Source organism: Trichoderma aggressivum, assembly GCF_033847375.1.
Source record: "Trichoderma aggressivum f. europaeum strain CBS 100526 chromosome Unknown scaffold_013, whole genome shotgun sequence".
NCBI lineage: Eukaryota > Fungi > Ascomycota > Sordariomycetes > Hypocreales > Hypocreaceae > Trichoderma > Trichoderma aggressivum.
Window position 1 is genome coordinate 737,233 of NW_026946379.1, and position 17,531 is coordinate 754,763.

At 47.1% G+C, this 17,531-nt stretch overlaps 5 protein-coding genes across 5 annotated transcripts; 1 reads left to right on the forward strand and 4 right to left on the reverse strand.

The window, feature by feature from the left end:
• Positions 1–165: 165 nt before the first annotated feature.
• Positions 166–1,950, reverse strand: Triagg1_4358 (CAZyme family GH88; the record flags this gene model as incomplete). Its single annotated transcript, XM_062898752.1, has 6 exons — positions 166–199; positions 285–985; positions 1,057–1,321; positions 1,387–1,589; positions 1,647–1,805; positions 1,864–1,950. 6 exons carry the CDS (start codon positions 1,948–1,950, stop codon positions 166–168), a joined length of 1,449 nt encoding a protein of 482 aa, XP_062756865.1.
• A 527-nt stretch (positions 1,951–2,477) lies between these two features.
• Triagg1_4359 (uncharacterized protein) lies at positions 2,478–4,312 on the forward strand (the record flags this gene model as incomplete). The annotated part of the gene is made up of 5 exons (XM_062898754.1): positions 2,478–2,762; positions 2,840–3,066; positions 3,151–3,229; positions 3,313–3,786; positions 3,869–4,312. The coding sequence occupies 5 exons, from the start codon at positions 2,478–2,480 to the stop codon at positions 4,310–4,312; spliced, it is 1,509 nt and encodes a 502-aa protein (XP_062756866.1).
• A 266-nt stretch (positions 4,313–4,578) lies between these two features.
• Positions 4,579–6,485, reverse strand: Triagg1_4360 (CAZyme family AA3; the record flags this gene model as incomplete). Its single annotated transcript, XM_062898755.1, has 3 exons — positions 4,579–4,780; positions 4,830–6,003; positions 6,155–6,485. 3 exons carry the CDS (start codon positions 6,483–6,485, stop codon positions 4,579–4,581), a joined length of 1,707 nt encoding a protein of 568 aa, XP_062756867.1.
• Positions 6,486–11,422: 4,937 nt separating this feature from the next.
• Triagg1_4361 (uncharacterized protein) lies at positions 11,423–12,082 on the reverse strand (the record flags this gene model as incomplete). Its single annotated transcript, XM_062898756.1, has 1 exon — positions 11,423–12,082. The coding sequence occupies one exon, from the start codon at positions 12,080–12,082 to the stop codon at positions 11,423–11,425; it is 660 nt and encodes a 219-aa protein (XP_062756868.1).
• A 580-nt stretch (positions 12,083–12,662) lies between these two features.
• Triagg1_4362 (uncharacterized protein) lies at positions 12,663–16,838 on the reverse strand (the record flags this gene model as incomplete). Its single annotated transcript, XM_062898757.1, has 4 exons — positions 12,663–15,977; positions 16,044–16,261; positions 16,318–16,650; positions 16,709–16,838. 4 exons carry the CDS (start codon positions 16,836–16,838, stop codon positions 12,663–12,665), a joined length of 3,996 nt encoding a protein of 1,331 aa, XP_062756869.1.
• Between the last annotated feature and the right edge of the window lie 693 nt (positions 16,839–17,531).

The following is a 17,531-nucleotide window of genomic DNA, read 5'->3' on the forward strand; positions in this document are numbered from 1 at the left end:
ATGATACCGATTGGCTTTCTTATCTGACAAGCTCTATTTTATTACGAGCTGCCCAAATTCTACATCTGTTTCAATATCTTAATTAGCCCCAAACAATCCCACTACAAGAATCTAATCGTGTATATCTGCCAAACTTGTGAAAAGTAGCCCCTTTGTAATCCATATCTAACCCTGGCGCGAGCCCGCACGAGTTTCATGCCTATATGAGTACATCAGATAAGGACATTGTTGCCTGCATCTCCAAGAGTTTATTCCCAAGCAGCAAGAAATAATAATCGGCGTACACAAGACCATGATTAGCCCAGCGCCTTGGAGCAAACTCGTAGTTGTTGATTGTGGCGCCTCCGAGAATGGTCTGTGGGATAGTATCATTCTGGATTACCGTAAACTCCGTCTGTACGTTCTGCGTATTTTGCTCTACGGTATCCAAGGTAGATGTTGTCGTTATGAAACAACTCTGTGGAGTCATGTGTTTCGAGCAGATGGCTTTTACTATTCTAATCGCACTCTCGAAATAGGACGACTGCTCTCCCCGCTGTACAAGTGCCTCGTGGATGAGAAGCATACCATAAGCAGCAATCACCGCCGCACTGGTGTCAGGGGGCTGCTCAGAATCCGTTGGAGTGCAAAAGTCCCAGGGCGGCACGCTATTGGGAGGCAGCTTACTGAGAAAGTAATCTGCACACGCTCGAGCCGTTTCGAGAAAAGATGCATCTCGCGTCCAGTTGTAGGTTTGCGCAAAGCCTGCAATGGCCCACGCCTGACCACGCGTCCATGACGATGTGTCAGAGTATCCTTGGTTTGTCAGTCGAGATTTGATGCTACCAGTATTTGGATCGAGGACCACGAGATGTGTCGTGGAGTGATCGGCCCTGATGTGACATGCTTGCGTTTTCTTCGCATGGTTCACGGCGATTTGGTACATTTCTTGGTCTCCAGTCTCCGAGGCCGTCCAGAAGAGCATGTCCAAGTTCATCATGTTATCCTTTGTGGGAAAAACAAATTAATCGTTAGAATAAGTGATCAAGATGAAGACAGCGGTATGATGAGCCTTACAATGATGAAGAGAAAGTCCTTTGTCGGATCTGTGAACGAATACCGCAACGTCGTGCAAGTATCCCAGGATCGTATCGCGCCAGTAGCTGGCACGTATCGCGATGCCAACATTTTTGATGCTCGTATTATAGTATCTCGCGCAAGTACGTCGTGATCGAGTGTCCAGGCGAGCTTTGCCCATGGGAAGATCATGAAGCCAAGGTCATGGGTGGAGGCCAGCGTCGAATTTTGATGGAGATTGGTCGTCCACCACTTGCAAGCGAATCTTGTCAATTTAACGTTAGTTTCTAAAATGCCTCCACTAGAATAAGATGCAAGCTACAAACATACTCGAGATGCATAGGATGGAAAGTCGAAGAAGATATTGATGGCTCTTGTATCATAGCAAGCTCTCGCTTGAAGCGTCGTTCTCTCTCGAGGAGTAAGTATAGACTGCCAGGGAAAAACCCCGACGTCCAGAAATCGAGTTCCCGAAATACGTATCGCGTACCACCCGGTTTGGTATACTCGGGGTATAGAGTAGGCGGCTCTGACTATGGCACCAAAGTCAGACGAGCAGCTCTACAATATTCCACACCTATAGCACATACCTTGAACAGAGCAGGCGCTGCTACTCCCCATATCTTGGCCACCACATTGCTTGAATAAAGCCCTTGTAAAAGCGATTGTTTAGGGTGCTTCCCGTTCGTAAGATGTTGATGGTCTGTGGCTAATGTGCTGGAAAGATGTTGTTCTGCCGGGTTCTTAACCTACAGGTCAGTCTTTGTCATATTCGTACAATTTTTGGAGTCATGGGTGATGTCCAACTTGGTCCAGCAGCCATTCAGGGCGCTTCTGAGATTTATCTGTGCCATTAGTGACAGCCGCAGCAGCAACGGGTTCTAGTTGTAGCATCTTTAAGAAATCGAATCTTGTTTGTTAGCAGGTTCGCTTTTAAAAATGGTATCATTCAAGAGAAGGGGATAGTAGTCTTGTATGAAGATTGGTAAGTCGGCTAAAAACAAGTTATCGGCAAAAACCAAGTGATCTTTGAAAACTCGATCGACTCCTCATTCCATAGGACAACATCGAATCAAAACTTCTTAACGGGGACATCTTCATTATCTCTGACTTGAGCGTCCAGTCGGCCACCATCCGGCATCATGGCCGCGGGGTGGGTCGAAGTGGACAAACGCTAGCAGGGGCATATTCGTGGCTTGCGGAGGTCGGAACAAGACTCGGGGCACTCCGAGGCCAGTTACGCCACTCGGCTAAAGCGACGATGTTCAGCCATTTGCAGTATCATGCCACCGATGAAGGATATATATCAAGGAGCGAGAGAATCATAGACGACATGCAGTCACTTGGGAGTTGTGTCATGACGTTGCATTTCTCCCCTCGACACTCCGATAGACGGTGAAATCCGGTGTCAGAATCTCATAATGGCCGCCTCCAAGGACATGGAAGCTTCCCCGCAGGCCACCCATCAAGAGGTGCCTGGCATATCGGAGAAGTCTCTCGACGGCGATGAAGAAACCAGCCGCTATGTGGATGGTCCGGGGATTGAGATTGACGCGGCGACCAACAAGCGCCTGTTTTGGAAGATTAACCGGCGTATTCTTGTGATCCAGCTGATCACCTACTTCTGCCAGTCCTTGGATAAGGGAACGTTGAACTTTGCGTCTATCATGGGTATCAAGACTGATGCCCATCTCGTGGGGCAACAAGTAAGTCACATTTCATCACTGGCACATACTCACTCAAATGTGTCTATTTGCGGCGGCCACATCTAACCAGGTTCCAGTATTCGTGGCTTGGAACAATTTTATACCTGGGTATCCTCGCAGGAGAATATCCACAAAACTTTTTGTTGCAGAAACTGCCCTTAGGGAAACTCCTTGCTGCCAATGTGTTCTGTTGGGGAACCGTGGTGGCATGTTCCGCTGCGACGACCAGCTTTGGTGGCCTCATGGCTCTTCGGTTTTTGTTGGGCTTTTTCGAGAGTTGTGTGCAGCCAGCAATGATGTTATTGTAAGTTGTTCCAAAGTTGGTCTATTTTGGGGAGGCAACGCCTCTTCTGCAAGACTGGAGACTGATGAAAGTCTGATATTATAGGACATCTATGTGGTATACGAGAGAAGAACAATCTGTTTTGAACTCACTCTGGTACTGCATGACAGGACTGCAACTAATGGTATGAAATATATATGAGGCTATCCTTTGTCAACGAGCCTCCTCGTATTACACCCCATAGTTTGATTGCTGATTGCAATACAGGTTGGCGGTCTCCTTGCGTTTGGTGTTTCGCATTTCACCAACGGTCCAATAAAAAACTGGCAACTGCTCTTCCTCGTCCTCGGCCTAGCGGCAGTCGTATGGTCCATTTTCATAGCCATCCTTCTTCCCGACAGCCCTATGAAAGCCAAGTGTTACAGTGAAGAAGATAAGCGTCTTATGGTCGAACGGGTGCGCCACAACGAGACCGGTATCCAAAACAAGAAATACAAAAAGTATCAGATTATCGAGGCACTCACGGATCCTCTTGTTTGGTGTTGCGTCCTGCTGATTACAGTTGCAAATTTGGTCATTGGCGGACTTGGCGTTTTCTCCAACCTCATTATCGAACAATTTGGCTTTACGCTGCTCCAGACACAGCTTCTCAATATTGCCCAGGGTGGGTTGACAATAATTGTCATGGTCTCATCGGCATGGGCATCTCAAAAATCTGGGCAGACATGTCTCATTATGCTGGTAAGCTCTCGCTCTACTACGTTTAACCCACACAATTCTACCCAATGTGGTGAATTTTACTAACAGCATCGCCATAACACAGCTTTGGACTATCCCAGCTATTGTCGGTACCATCGTCATTCTCGTCGTTACTCCAACTGCGTCAAATGCCGGTGGGATGCTTATTGCCTTCTACTGTACACAGTTCTTCCTTGCTCAGGGTAACATGATTATTTCTCTCGTCACACGTAACATAGCTGGGCAAACGAAGAAGGGCATTACCATGACTCTAGTCTTTGTTGGCTGGGCTGTGGGCAACCTGATCGCCCCGCAGATCTTCCAGGAGAAGGATGCTCCTAGATATCTACCAGGTTTTGTTGTGCACCTTGTCGTTTACGGAGTGTATCTGCTCTTGGTAGTGGTAACAAGGATTGTTCTTCTAGCAAGGAACCGACACAAGGCAACGCAGGTTGCCGAGATTAGTCATGACCTGGCTTTTGAAGATTTGACCGATCGAGAGAATCCGAACTTTCGCTATGTTTACTGAGCCGAGAAATTCCTAACAGAAGAGAATTTAGATAAATATATATCATATTTATCCTGTTTAGTTAATAAGCTCTTGGTCATCAATTTTGGCCGTGTTAATTCCCATTAATGATGGTTTTTTGATCAATGACCTGACAAAATGATGCTCGTAGATCTATCACAGATAAAGTTTCCATAACGCAGAATGCAGTCTTCCGAAATCTTTATTATTCTTCGAATTATTTAACTCTAACTTCCCTGATTAAATAATATTGTAGACTTTGTAGCCTATTTGGAACAATTATAACTACTATAAATAATATCAGCTGCCTGGTACGCTGTTGCGTATGTAGCAACTTGAAGATGAGCGGTAATGACAACAGGGAAAACCGAGGTATCAACAATACGAAGCTTGTTGATACCCTTAACTCGAAGGTTGGTGTCAACCACCTTGCCCATAGCTGCAGTTCCCATGGGGTGGAATGTAGATCTGGCAAACTGTTAGATTTTGTGGTATAACATAAAGCGTTTGTACTTACCCAAGGCCAGCAGCAATACGTGAATCAATGTAAGCATCTGTTGACTCTGTAGTGAATGTTTCATTGAAACCTGGAGCGCCAAGCTCGCCCGCAATGATATCCCGACCAATTACAGTAGCGTTAGAGTTGGCAAATGCAATTTGTAGACGAATACCCTCGCGGGCAACAAACTTGTCAACCTCAGTCGCGTGGTAGTTGGGATCGATGTTGGGCACATCATTGATGTTGGCGGATTTGAGTGTGACGCTACCCCTGGATGTGGGCAAGAGGTTGATCAGAGCAAAAGTGACAGATGAGCCGTCTGGAGTACCAGCATACTGAAATACATGCTCGTTGAAAGTGCGGTCCTGCTTCAGCAGCGGGTGCTTCTTGGGATCGGGCTTCTTGCCCTCATCCTTCTCGATAGCAGCAGCCAGTCCAGCCTTGTCGGTGATACCGGTGGAGACGAGGAAATCAGCTGGTGTGCCCCAACCATATTGAGGCTCATTGAAGAGCGGGTTAGCAGATCCGATAGCATATCCGGCAGAGGGATCCTTCAGGCTCCAGAGTGCTCCAAAAAGACCGTGGTCCGCAAAATTCTTGCCGACTTCGGGCTGGCTTAGAACGACGGGAATCTTAAACTTGTGCAACTCATCAGATGGTCCAATTCCAGAGAGCATAAGGAGCTGGGCAGTCCGGATAGCGCCAGCTGCGAGGATAATCTCTTTGCCTTGAATCTTGGTGCCGTTTGCGAGCTGGACTCCAGTGGCTTCGGGGGCCTGATGAGCTTTGGGAGTGCTTAGAAGGACCTTGGATACTAGAGTTTCCGTGAGAACAGTTATGCCGGTCAAATTGAATACATTATCAGCTATCTCGCGGCGACCCTGATTTTTGTTTTCGAAGAGATCGCCAATGCCAAGAGGGTTGCCGGCGTTGCCATCGTTGTTAGGGAGCAGATGGACGCCAACCTCTTGCCATGATTGAAGAGTCTTGTTGCGCAAAGGGAATTCTCGGTGAGTCGAGACTATGCCCTGGATGTGCATAGGGCCATCTGAGCCATGCTCAGCAGGGTTATTGACAGGAGCGGTCTCAGTCAACTTCATATACGGGAGCAGACCAGCATAAGACCAGCGGTGGTCGCCAACTGTATCACCCCACAAGTCGAAGTCAAACTTGTCACCGCGAATCCAGCCACCTGTGAGCTCGCATTAGTCTACAGTCTTCAGCTGTAGCAGATGGGTGCTCTCTGATCATTGCGCTCTCCCATGACTGCAACACAGCTAAGCTGTATCTTTTCACGTGGAGTCGTCGCCAGTGCATGTATAAGAGTGGAAATTCTAGTTTACCTGAGTTGATGACAGTGCCACCTCCAAGAGCTTTACCGCAAGGCAGATCAACCTGCCGATTGTCCAAATTCACTTGCGGAATCGTCTGATACTTCCAATCATACTCCCCTCCAATGAGGTTTGTAGAGTTGGGGTACACTACGCTGGGGTCATTGTTGGCGTTGGCTCCAGCTTCAATGACGAGGATCTTGAGTGCTGGGTCGAGGTGATGGAGACGGTTAGACACAACCGAGGCCGAGAGGCCACCTCCGACGAAGATGTAATCCCAAAGCATGGCGGACGCTTCCTCTGCCGATGTTTGGAAAGGAGTGCTACTCGGCTCCGTCATCATCACACGAGAAGGTAAAACAAGCTAAATATAAGAAGAATCGCAAAATCTACCTGATGTGGGCGGCCGGAATATCGGATCCTTAGCAGTCTCAGGTCTTCAGGAACCCGGCAACTAACAACAACCAACAACCAATACGACTCCTTTGTCAATTTCGACAAAATTCGATGGAGTCCTGCGAACTATTCGGGGGAGGCTGGCTTCTGCGGGCCAGCTAGCTCGTTCCAGAAACGCGTAGCGGAGCTCCTTTCTTGGTTCCTGAACGGGAATCTTCTCTTCAGATCCGAATCCTGGAACTTGTCGAGCGATGTAAAAGAAGCTGCCGTCTTCCGACACAGACAAGGTGTCCGCGCATCAGCCATGAAGGCATAAGGTTGGTTTATTATAATCGTCGCCCAACGTTCCATCCGTAGGATTGATGTTACTCCAAGCATGCCCAAGCCAAGTACCTGGGAAGGATTCATTCCCATGTGAACCAACAGACCAACAGGGGTGGGTGGTGCCATCTGTAGTGTTCAAGCATTACAGTACCAGGAAGCAAGGATGAGTTTCCGCATCTGCACAGTCCCTGAAGCCATTGTCAGCGCGTCGGCCGTCATCTGCAAGCCCCTGGGAAGTATGCTCTTTTCGGCATCAGTGGCCGTGAAACTGCAGCAATCTTCAAGGTTGTTGCGCGATTTTGCACCATTGGTAATGAAACCCCCATGATGATCGTCTGGGGTCCTCGCTTCACCCTGGCCATGAAGTAGAGCCGACGAGTATATCGACGAGGTTAATGCTGTCAAAACGTGGTCCGCCATTCGGCGGCTTTCCTTTATCCCACGCAAACTCACCAAAATTGAAGCACAAACGCCAGCTTGGAGATCTGCCTAGTTCCCGGCTCGTTGAACTAGTGCAACTGAATTGCCTACCGAATTAGGCAATATTCGCACAGTTTCCTCGTACAGCATCCCAATTTCTCACGGGACATGGATTCCGACAAAAAAACTTCAGCTGTTGTTGGTTCTTGTCCGGGAATGCCGTCAGCCTCGGGGTGTTGGTTGGGTCACAATCCACCTCTGAAATGAGAAAATCCGGTCTCCTGCAGATTCTACAGTACTACTAGTACATGCAACATAGCCGGTTGATTGCACCCGGCTGAAAACTACTGTTGGTTGCTGACCCGTCTGATGATTTTGCATGAATTAGGAAGTGTACAGGTAGTCTTCGCAATAAATATTACAATGGGCCAACTATGAAGTATGTGGCAACCCGACACACCTTAGCCAGTTGGCGGGTTTCCTGGCTGGAGGATGTTCCGTTATGTCAAGTGCTCAAGTTTACCGGTCTCGTTTCCTTGTCAGGAGGCTCGATATATCTGCAGATAACTCTACATCTTCATCTATCGGCCTCGGTGTTACAGGGTTGCCACATATTGTAATTGTCAAGGCATGCAGGTCGGAGTTTAATGCATGTATTTGGATGTATGTGGTTCCTCATTTATTATTATCCTACTTCAGCATGGCATTGCCACCTGTCATTGTTGCTGAAGCATTGAGGCGCAGAATGAGCTTGAACATACAAAACAAAACTCTCTCCCATTCTTGCGAGCGTTTATACCACAAGATATATAATGACTCAACATTTTCGACTTATATGCCACAATGATTTATGGCGTAAATAATGGGAGAAAAATGTCAAAAGAGACAAAAAAGATGCTAATCTCCTCCGGGAAGGCTCGAACTTCCAACCTCCTGATTAACAGTCAGACGCGCTAGCCAATTGCGCCACAGAGGATAAGCTTCATATGTTGTCCATACCGACACAAATTATCTTAAGTTCAATTACTGTATTGGAGAAGCAGATTGAAGAAGATAGAAAGGCTTGATTCTTTCAGGTTCCCCTTTTCTGTCTCCTTTATGAACAAATCGCAACGGAAGATATAATGGTATCTCACAGTGCTTCGTATCTCTGCCTAGACTGCTGATAATAAACCCCACAGCAAACATGAAGTTTCTAGTCCAATTCAGCCTCGTACATGTAGGTAATGTACTAATAATGCAGACAGTTACCTAGACTCGTATGGTGCTGTGAATCGTGCTAGTATTTTATCCTTGGCTACAGAGGCAGTGAATACTTTCCATCATGTAGTGTATTCCGTTGCTGAATAGGATTATTTTCCACCAGTACTTTTACCATGCAATCCACATGAAAAGTCGTGTGCTATATGACATATTGAAGATGTTATAGCCCTCCAGCTGTTCTGAACAACATCGCCAGTATTAGCCCAACATTATCACCGGGATAACTACAGTGTAAGATGTGGTAAATACATAGCCCAAGCTAGAGTCACAGATCTATCATGGTTTAGTACTGTATGACGAATTCCGATGAGGAATACGACGATGGTCAAGATTCAGTGGAATGTTTATTCACAGTTATAGTCGATATTTAATACCAAAACTGATTGAATACTTTGCTAACAACTGGCTATCTAAGCTATTGAAATGGGCATAGAGTAGGGAACCTGAAATTCCAGTTGATGTGTCTGAACCGCTGCGGATGGATGTTGGCTCCCATCGATCCTGGTGTAAGTCGACAAAGGCGATCTCGTTGTGCTGACCATAAGAATCATGTCACATGGACCTCTTGCAAGGCAAATTCTGATTAAAGAGCAACACAGTTGAGAAGGTTCAGGTTGAGAAGACCCCCCTAGGTATCACATTTTGTAATTAGTGGTAATTCAGGGAAATTTGAGATAAGTCGAGCTGTAGCTCACCTGTTCTGCGCTCGAATCACAGCAGTATGAGCCGCTGCTGCAGCTGTTACCGAGGATGCCAATATTGCAGAGAATGCCTCCCAGAAGACCATTACAGCAAACTGCAACCTGGTTGGTGTTGCAGGTACTGTCTCCGCCGTTTCCGCCATTGTTGTCCTTACCACTACCATTCCCTTTGTTGCCACCAGTGGTGGGCACGGCGATGGCAGTGGCAGCCAGAGCAAGAAGGGCGGTAGTGGACTTCATATTGTTAAAGTAGAAATAATGAGCTGAGACTTGGACAATGGTAACTGGATTGTAAAGTGAAGACGGGTAGGAGTTAATGGAATGGTGTGCTGGGGATTGTGGGAATGTTGCTGCGTTTTATATCTTGGGCCGTGCCCAACGATCTCTTGGAAACTTCAAAGAGAACCGGGGTTACAGAACGCTAAGTTGTTATACTTTACCTTAGCCATCCTAATGTGATGGATGTTTTGGCAATCGGATATAGAAGCTCAAACTTCAGTAGGGGTAGCTTGAGAAATGATATAATACCAACGATGATTATTGTTCCACTGCTTGCAACTCATGCATAAGTTAAGACAGATCACCTTGCAATTTACCCCCGTGGCTTAGGGGAATCTCGTATCCATTAACCTATGGTCGTAATAAAATTATTTGTCCACATAAAGTATCTCCAAAATACATATTGGATATATTTTGTAATAGATTAGAGTGTAGTAAACCATTCGGCTATACAGGGAAAATGTGATACGAGATGTCCCTTGTTGTCCTAGCGATACTCTTCCGTTCTATTGCCTAGAATTATAATACACATCCTCGAGGACCTAGTATCAGAGTACTACCAATATAGTGCATTTGAGTTTTCTACCTCCTCAACAACAGACCCTTAGCGTAGTGATCGACACTGACCAAATCTTAACGTAGGGATCGACATTGATTAGGATTCTTCATATAAGACACTCATGCAGGGGATAAACTTAAAACTACGGAGCTACGATATATTCAGACTACTAAACCAAAGACCTAGCTAGCTTCTTGAGCTGCTATTCGTGGGAGTCGCGGCAGGATTCAGGTCATTTGTTGTAACTTTCAATTAGGCGAGCTAAGTAAGCTGCGAAAACCGGCGATGATGACCGGCCGATCGCCCGCACAGCATGACCAAGACGCGGCATGGAGAAGTTATTTTCGCGATCGACAGTATACAGAAAAGCTAAGTAACGAGCTTCCGTAACTGGGTGCAATATTCTACCGACATGTATTTCGTTGGGAAGCTGTATGCCTTAGTACTTTATTGTAATGGTCACCAACATGTAGCTCCATGTAACAATGTTGATTACTCTCTTCCACTTTAAAAAATGCGGCCTTCAAAACTCTATTCCCATTATAAATGACTAAAAGTACCGAATATTGATTAGAAATTGATTAACTGACGACTTTATACTAAAGTTATAATGATTTTCTCAAGAAAGACACTCCAGCAAAAGCAGAATAGGTACAGCACAAACGAGGTATATTTTCGACAGTAGTCAATGTATTAGTATACCTAAGACCATGAAAAACTCTTATAATTCACGAGGGTACGTATAAAAACACTTGGAGGCGAAGCCGTATGTGTTTACTCCACAGGCTTCCCGATTCCCAACTCCCAACTCTCAATACCCCAACATAAACGTTGATGGCCGCCCATTGGATACGTGTGTGTAAACAGGTGCGTAATTCTGACAATTCAAAACAGCACGAAAAATACACAGATACAAATGGAGGAAAGTACACTACTGTCAACCCATTTAAGGTGCTGCGATGCTCATGTATAGCCTTCTTTGTGATTCACCAGAGAGAAAAGTGAGTTCGCCTGAATTTGCCCATCTGAACTTTTTCATTGCCGGCAGAAATGCTGATCGAGATCAAAGCTATGAAGTAACTAGTCAGGCGTTGGTGAACGCTTAAGGTCCATACATTTTATCCAAGTTGGTTCCGGCAAATATTTTGTAAATCCCTCTAATATTACTCAAGATGAACTACCAACAGACGCAGCATGTCGTCAACAGACATTAGTGGGAAGCTGGTTATGAACACTACCGTATTCCTTAGTCTCTAACGCCGTTAACACAATACCATTACAAAATAAATGCTTTTAAAAAGGCCATGTACAGTAAACACAACAACAGAGTTTTCCCAGTCACTTCATCATAGTCCCAAACCACCAAAAGACCACCACAACTATACAGCACTGCAGCAAACTCACCACTACTGCAATAGCAGCAACAACACCACCGCTCAGTCTCGTCCCTCGTCCTTCTTCAACTTTTCTGTTAACTTCTTCCTCATATTGGCCCCCTACGTTCCCCCTCGGCCAATACTCACACACGACAAACCAGCCTCTCGTACCACATAACTTCCTCCCGCACCCAACGCCCCTCGTCGCTTTCCAGACCAGCTGAGAAAAATGTCCTGTCTCTTCCGTGAAGCCAGGATGGTTGAAATTGTATTTCTCGTCCTCGTTACCCCAAGCCTCTACCGCCGCGGTTGCGTTCGCGTAACCAATGGCGATATTCTCGCCGTATGGACCGCCTGAATGGGCGAAACGACAGGTTGTGTCCGATTGAAGATATTCAGTAGCGAATTTTTCTAGGGTGGTGTTCCAGTATAATGAAGAAGCGTTGTATTCGCGGCGATAGGTATTTGTCGAATTGAGAATTGCAGAAGTAAAAGATGTAGGGTTGGAGTAGGATGGTTCGCCGGAGGGGATGGCTGGGGCGGCGGTGATTGTGACGACAACTGTGGAGGAAGAGAATTCGACGAAAGTAACAAGCGTATATAAGAATAGAAGTAATATCATGATGGTTATAGGAAGATTGGGTTGTGTTGTGTAATCGCTCTTGAATGGAATGGAAGACGCGCAAAGACTAATAGAAAACACGCCTGCAAGCACCACTGAAAACAGAGCCCAAAATGTAGCACAACTTAAGAAAGTAGCAGAAAGAAGGAAACGACGCCGAGGGAAACACAATGCAAGTGAGCTAAAATCTCAGCTCAAGCAGTTCGCCTCGTTTTTAAGCACAGCCTGGTTTCTGCCCCTGCCTGTCTTGCCTCTTTCATCCACCACTTGATTTGTCTGCACGCACTGATTCTAAGCGCCGCCCAAAGGATGAAACACCACGCAGCGACCAATCATTTGCAAACATCGCGCTTGATCCGCTTTCAAGATGATACATGGGTGAAAGGAAGAACGGTCGTTTGTTTAAAACTTTGTACTTTAATACTTTGTTTCTATTGCATAACTGTTCATATATGGTCAATGTTAATTAGTTTATGACTTGAATGCTGGCGACACCAGCCTCGATTTCGACACCATCTCATGTGCTCAAGTTTAAACACGTATTATTGCTATTAACACAGAGTGCTATATTACCTTCCGGCTATAATGACGGCTCCAGATCAATACCATATCGGTCTCCGCCCTTCTCATCCCGCCACCACTTCAAACTATATAGTCCATCCACCGGCAGGCTTTTTGCACTCAGATGTCTACCAGACACAAATTGGTCGACCAGCTGAGAAACCACCTCTCCGCCTGCCATCAACGTTGCCGTCCCGGCAATCGAGCAGGGGTTATGCGGCAATACATCTCGCACCGGTAAAAGCAATCTCGTTGCGATGCCGCACGCAACCATGACTCCGAGAACGACCTGGAGCGCAATCTTGGGCCCGCGATTCTGCTGCAGCCGCCGATGACCAGTTGTTGTTACTACGCCATCATATGTAGGTAAAGAGCCCTTACTGCTAGCGGTACTGTTGTCGCGCATGTTTAGAGATATGGCTTGAGCCATGTACACGCTGTAAAGCCGTTGCGTAGCATTCTTGAGGTTCTCTACATTCTTGGCGCCTGCGAGCTCCTTAGCTAGCCGACCATTCTTAGTCAGAACTAGAGCTTCAATGAAGGTATCTATGTGATTCATGATCGGGTCGGTGTTGTTTGGACCAGGAACGGTCTGATTAAACAGAGGAGTACTTAAACCGTTCAGCCACGCGTTTGGCAAGAACGGAAACCTCTCACTGCTGCGATTGGTCTTTAAGAACTTCGCTGTACTCTCATCTGTGTTAGGAGGTTGAGTGGGATCGAAGTTGAACTGGGGAAGCTGCAAAGTGACATTTGTCATGACCTGCACAATGTTCTGATAACAGACAAGGGTGGCGAGATCTTGCTCGAACCCGATGATTTTGGCCTTGGCTCCTTTACCCGACTTCTTCAATTTCATGAGACCAAATGTAACGGCAAATGTCGGACATCCATCGTCTGTTATCTGGACTCCATTGCCCGCCGATCCCGACGATGGATTTGTATCCAACGCTCCATCTCCATAAACAAGGTCGTTACTCCATGCAATGATCGAGCCTTTGCCAACGTATGCCATGCTGGTATCGTTGGGAAGCATAAAGTATTGCATCCATGGCTCCTCTTTTTTCGCTCCTTTGGGCGCAGTCTCACACCAATCGGTATATCTCATCGTTGTATTCAGCCCGACCCAAACATACCCCAAGTAGGGACTCACAGGATTGCTTTGCCCAGGCATTACGAACATCCCCGAGTCGTCCTGATTAAGTATTGTCACTTTTCTATCCTCATTCGGTATCGAGGTACAGTTTAGCGATGGCCTTACGGCAGGTACATTAATCGTCAATGGTATGTTGTCGCTCGAATTCGTCGTCGAAATGGCGTTTTGATCGAGGACATTAAAGACAAGATCTCCTGTACTCCATTTTGTACTGTTCAAGCCGAGATATTCGATTAAATTGTCAATAGCAGTGGCCTCATTATCATCTAGTGAAAGGTCTGCGTTATTAAAGTTGAATGTGTCGCCTTGATAAACTGTGATATTTTGGATAATTGCGACACTGGTTGCGCTATACAGACCTGACACAATAATGGACAGAAAACTTCCAATCAAGGTGCCAAATAGTGCGATAGCTACCGCAAAATTCTTTGTTCTGAATGATAAATAAAAGGCACGAGGGAGCAATTGGCCAACAAGATTCAGCGAAATAGTTCTCTCCGCATTAGCTCTTCCACGCTTGAGAGGTGCATAGGGAGCAAAGATCGCTACCATCATTTCCATAGCGCTATAGAGGCCAGCTACTCCTAAGGCGACAGCTGAAGGGATGTAGGTAGCAAACGCAAGTGAGGTCGATTGGCTGATGCTCAAAAATCCATTATTTATATCGGAAAAATGCTGAACAATCTCCAGAGATGCAATGACGAGCAGTGGTAAAGATATCGCAATAGCAAGGAACCAGGCGGTACTAGCCATGGGCCGCCATGACGGCACTGTGCCTTGAACTGTTTCAAGAGGATGGCTCATGGCCCGTCCTTCATTCCGCTGAATTGGTTCGATAGAGACAATCGCGCCGTTATCAGAAACATTGGCTGTTCGGAATTGGTATTCCGCAAGGCGCTGTTGTAGCCTTTCGTTGCTCGAAGCACCCATCGGTGACAAGATCCGGTTGAGATGAAAGCTTGAGACGAGTAGCGTAGCCATCGAGAGAGCCGACCCTGGACGGTCCGGAGCCGTAAACGATGGCCGGGCGAATACCATTCCCACAGACAAGATGGCCAACAGTCCAAGAAAGCTACACATGAAGCCGGTCGAAAGCCCTTTAACGTGCAGCCTCTGCTCCACATAGGTAATGCTTCCAGTGGCAGTACGATTCGCCGGCTGGACGATGACTTCGTTCAAAACCTGAGTGCCAATTCCCTTAAATACTTCGGATCCTGTATTGACAAGAAGATGCGGATCCATAAAACTTCCGATAGATTCCACCCTAGCTTTCTTTGACAAGAGTTGGAAAAACGTCGGCACAGTCGCTGAAATAACATAATCAACTCCTCCGTTGCCTAGTTCCCAAGAATTGCTCGAAGATACAACGCCCAAGGCGAGTGATCCCTGTGTAAACGTTTTCAGAGTCTTTGGGGTATTCGCTGGCGATGAGAAACGAGCATGGGCGGATCCGTTGACGGCGTTTGGGACACCAACATCAAAATGGCCAACCTCATAGGATGGTTTGCAGAGGGCAGATGTGACGTTGTGGAGGTACATGTACTCGGGAGACTGATCACGCGCCGAAATGCGGACATCAACCACGGACATGAAAAGACGTAAATCTCTGCTGATGTTATATACTTGGAATTCCAAGGATAAATTGCCGCGGGGTATATATCCTTTACTGAAATCGAAGTCATAGTTGCAAGGGTAGACAGCAAACTGAGCCTGATAGTTCTGTGTCGCATTTGGGTTATGATAATAGCCATGATCGGGGCCTTCAGCCAGAGTGACCCCCTTGATGTCGCAATCTTTAGTAGTGACGTTGGCAACAATGAATGGCGCCATTATACTTCGCCATGGCATATAAGCCGTGGAACCATTAGTAAGAGGAAGGATTTCGCAATCATAGTTGACCTTGAGGCCGTCCGTATTCATTGTATAGTCAAGATTAGTAGCGGCCATCGATGGAACTTGAAACTCGGGGACAATAAAGTCTTGTGCCGTGCCAGGCGGATAACGCAGTCCATAGAAGTTGATGCCATAGTAAGTCTGCGCGGGGCCTGGGCCGACCGACCAGGCCACTTTGGGATCGACAGATTGATTTGACTGGAATTCTGACGATAGTTCAAACTTTTGGTCGCCTTTGGACATCTGAGTTGGCTCTAGAATGAGTAAACCGGTTGAGAAAATAGTCTAGCATAGCATTAGTATATAGTTGAGAAAGACGACAGAGGAGCAAAAGCCTCAGGAAAGACGAACAGTGCCTAGTATTAGCAGTTGACCAGTCATGGATAATGTTACAGCCCAATGTCGATTCTTGATAGCCTTCCAAAGACTAACGGGAAGCAGTGGGGAGATGTAGTCCAGGAGCAATGTCTTGTCCGCCGACGAAGGGCCTGTTCTCAGCTCTTCCCAGGGCATCAGGATCTTGTTTGCAAAGTCAACTTGCCGCCACAGGGCTCCCACCACCACAAGAACTAGATGAGTCTATGATTAGCACCCAGAGAGAAAAATGCCATCTGCAGCAACTTACCCGCAGTTGGGCCATACTTCCAGGCGTAGTGATTCGCCTCCCGCTGAACGCTAATTCCGTTGTGAATTTCAGAAAAGTGAAAAAGCAAAGCCGTGGCCAGCAACATCAATATGAATGTAACGGCAAAGGCGATGAGAGTGACCTTGCTAAGCCATATCGGCGCCCAGAGAGCCGAATGAGGAGAATTCCGCGGCCATTTGGGAGGAGGCGCCAGTGAAGGCTGGTCGAAACCTGCACCGCTTGCCACTATGCCCTCATGAGACCCGTAAAGTGTTGGAACCGATAGAGCCTCGTCTTCGTCCTCGATCTCTGCTTGCTCGTCGTTTTGCGCAGCTAAGCCCCGTCAGCCAAGCCCCGTCTACGTCGTATCAATCCAGGACAGGAAACACACTCTGGTGATATGGCCCCGCTCGCGCCGGCACAGGTTTTCTCCTTAGGGACACGAGCTGGTGATACGCGCCCTGACGCGGGGGCATTAATCCTGGCAGCCCCGGGCCTGCAAATCCGTCGGGGTGGGACATGTTTGTCGATTTCGCAGAAGCGTCACGAAGGCTTCATCTCATGGAGGCTGTAGAACGAGGTGATTGAAGAGGAAAGATGTTCCATCTTCGATTGCAGGAATGAGAAGCCGTCCATGCATTTTCGCCTTCTGCCTGGTGGCCCTTGGATGCCGTACCGAGCCTGGGATTCGCATCCTTAGTGTGTTCCTGCGAGATGCAGCTTGCACCAGTACCGGTTTTTGCTGGCCTGGATTGGGCTCTGATTGGCACAACAGGCGCTATTGTTCCCGAGAGACGTGGCTAACTCTAGTTCAGCTCACGCACGCAGGTGGACAGGCGGGAACGGCATCGCGTGAGGAAGATGTGGCGGTGCCTGAGCCATTCTCGCTTTGGCTAAGCAGTCTATAGCATGGTTTCAGTCGCCCTGGAGTTTCGTTTCGCATTGATGAGAGCCAGGAGCAAAACGTGGTTTTGGAGATTGTCAACGTTTGCAATGAAATGGTTCGCTTACCAAAGTTGACGATGCCATCTTGTCATTATCTTGAGTTGAAAGTCCCATGATGCGATTGTGCCAGACGGGTGAGAACCGTTTTGTCCGCGGGAGTGCAGGATCAGGCTAACTAGGAGTCTCACGCCCTTCTGATCCAACATGGTCAGACTTTGTTTTAATTGAGTCAACGACTCCCAGCCAATCGCATGCAAGCGTCTTTACAC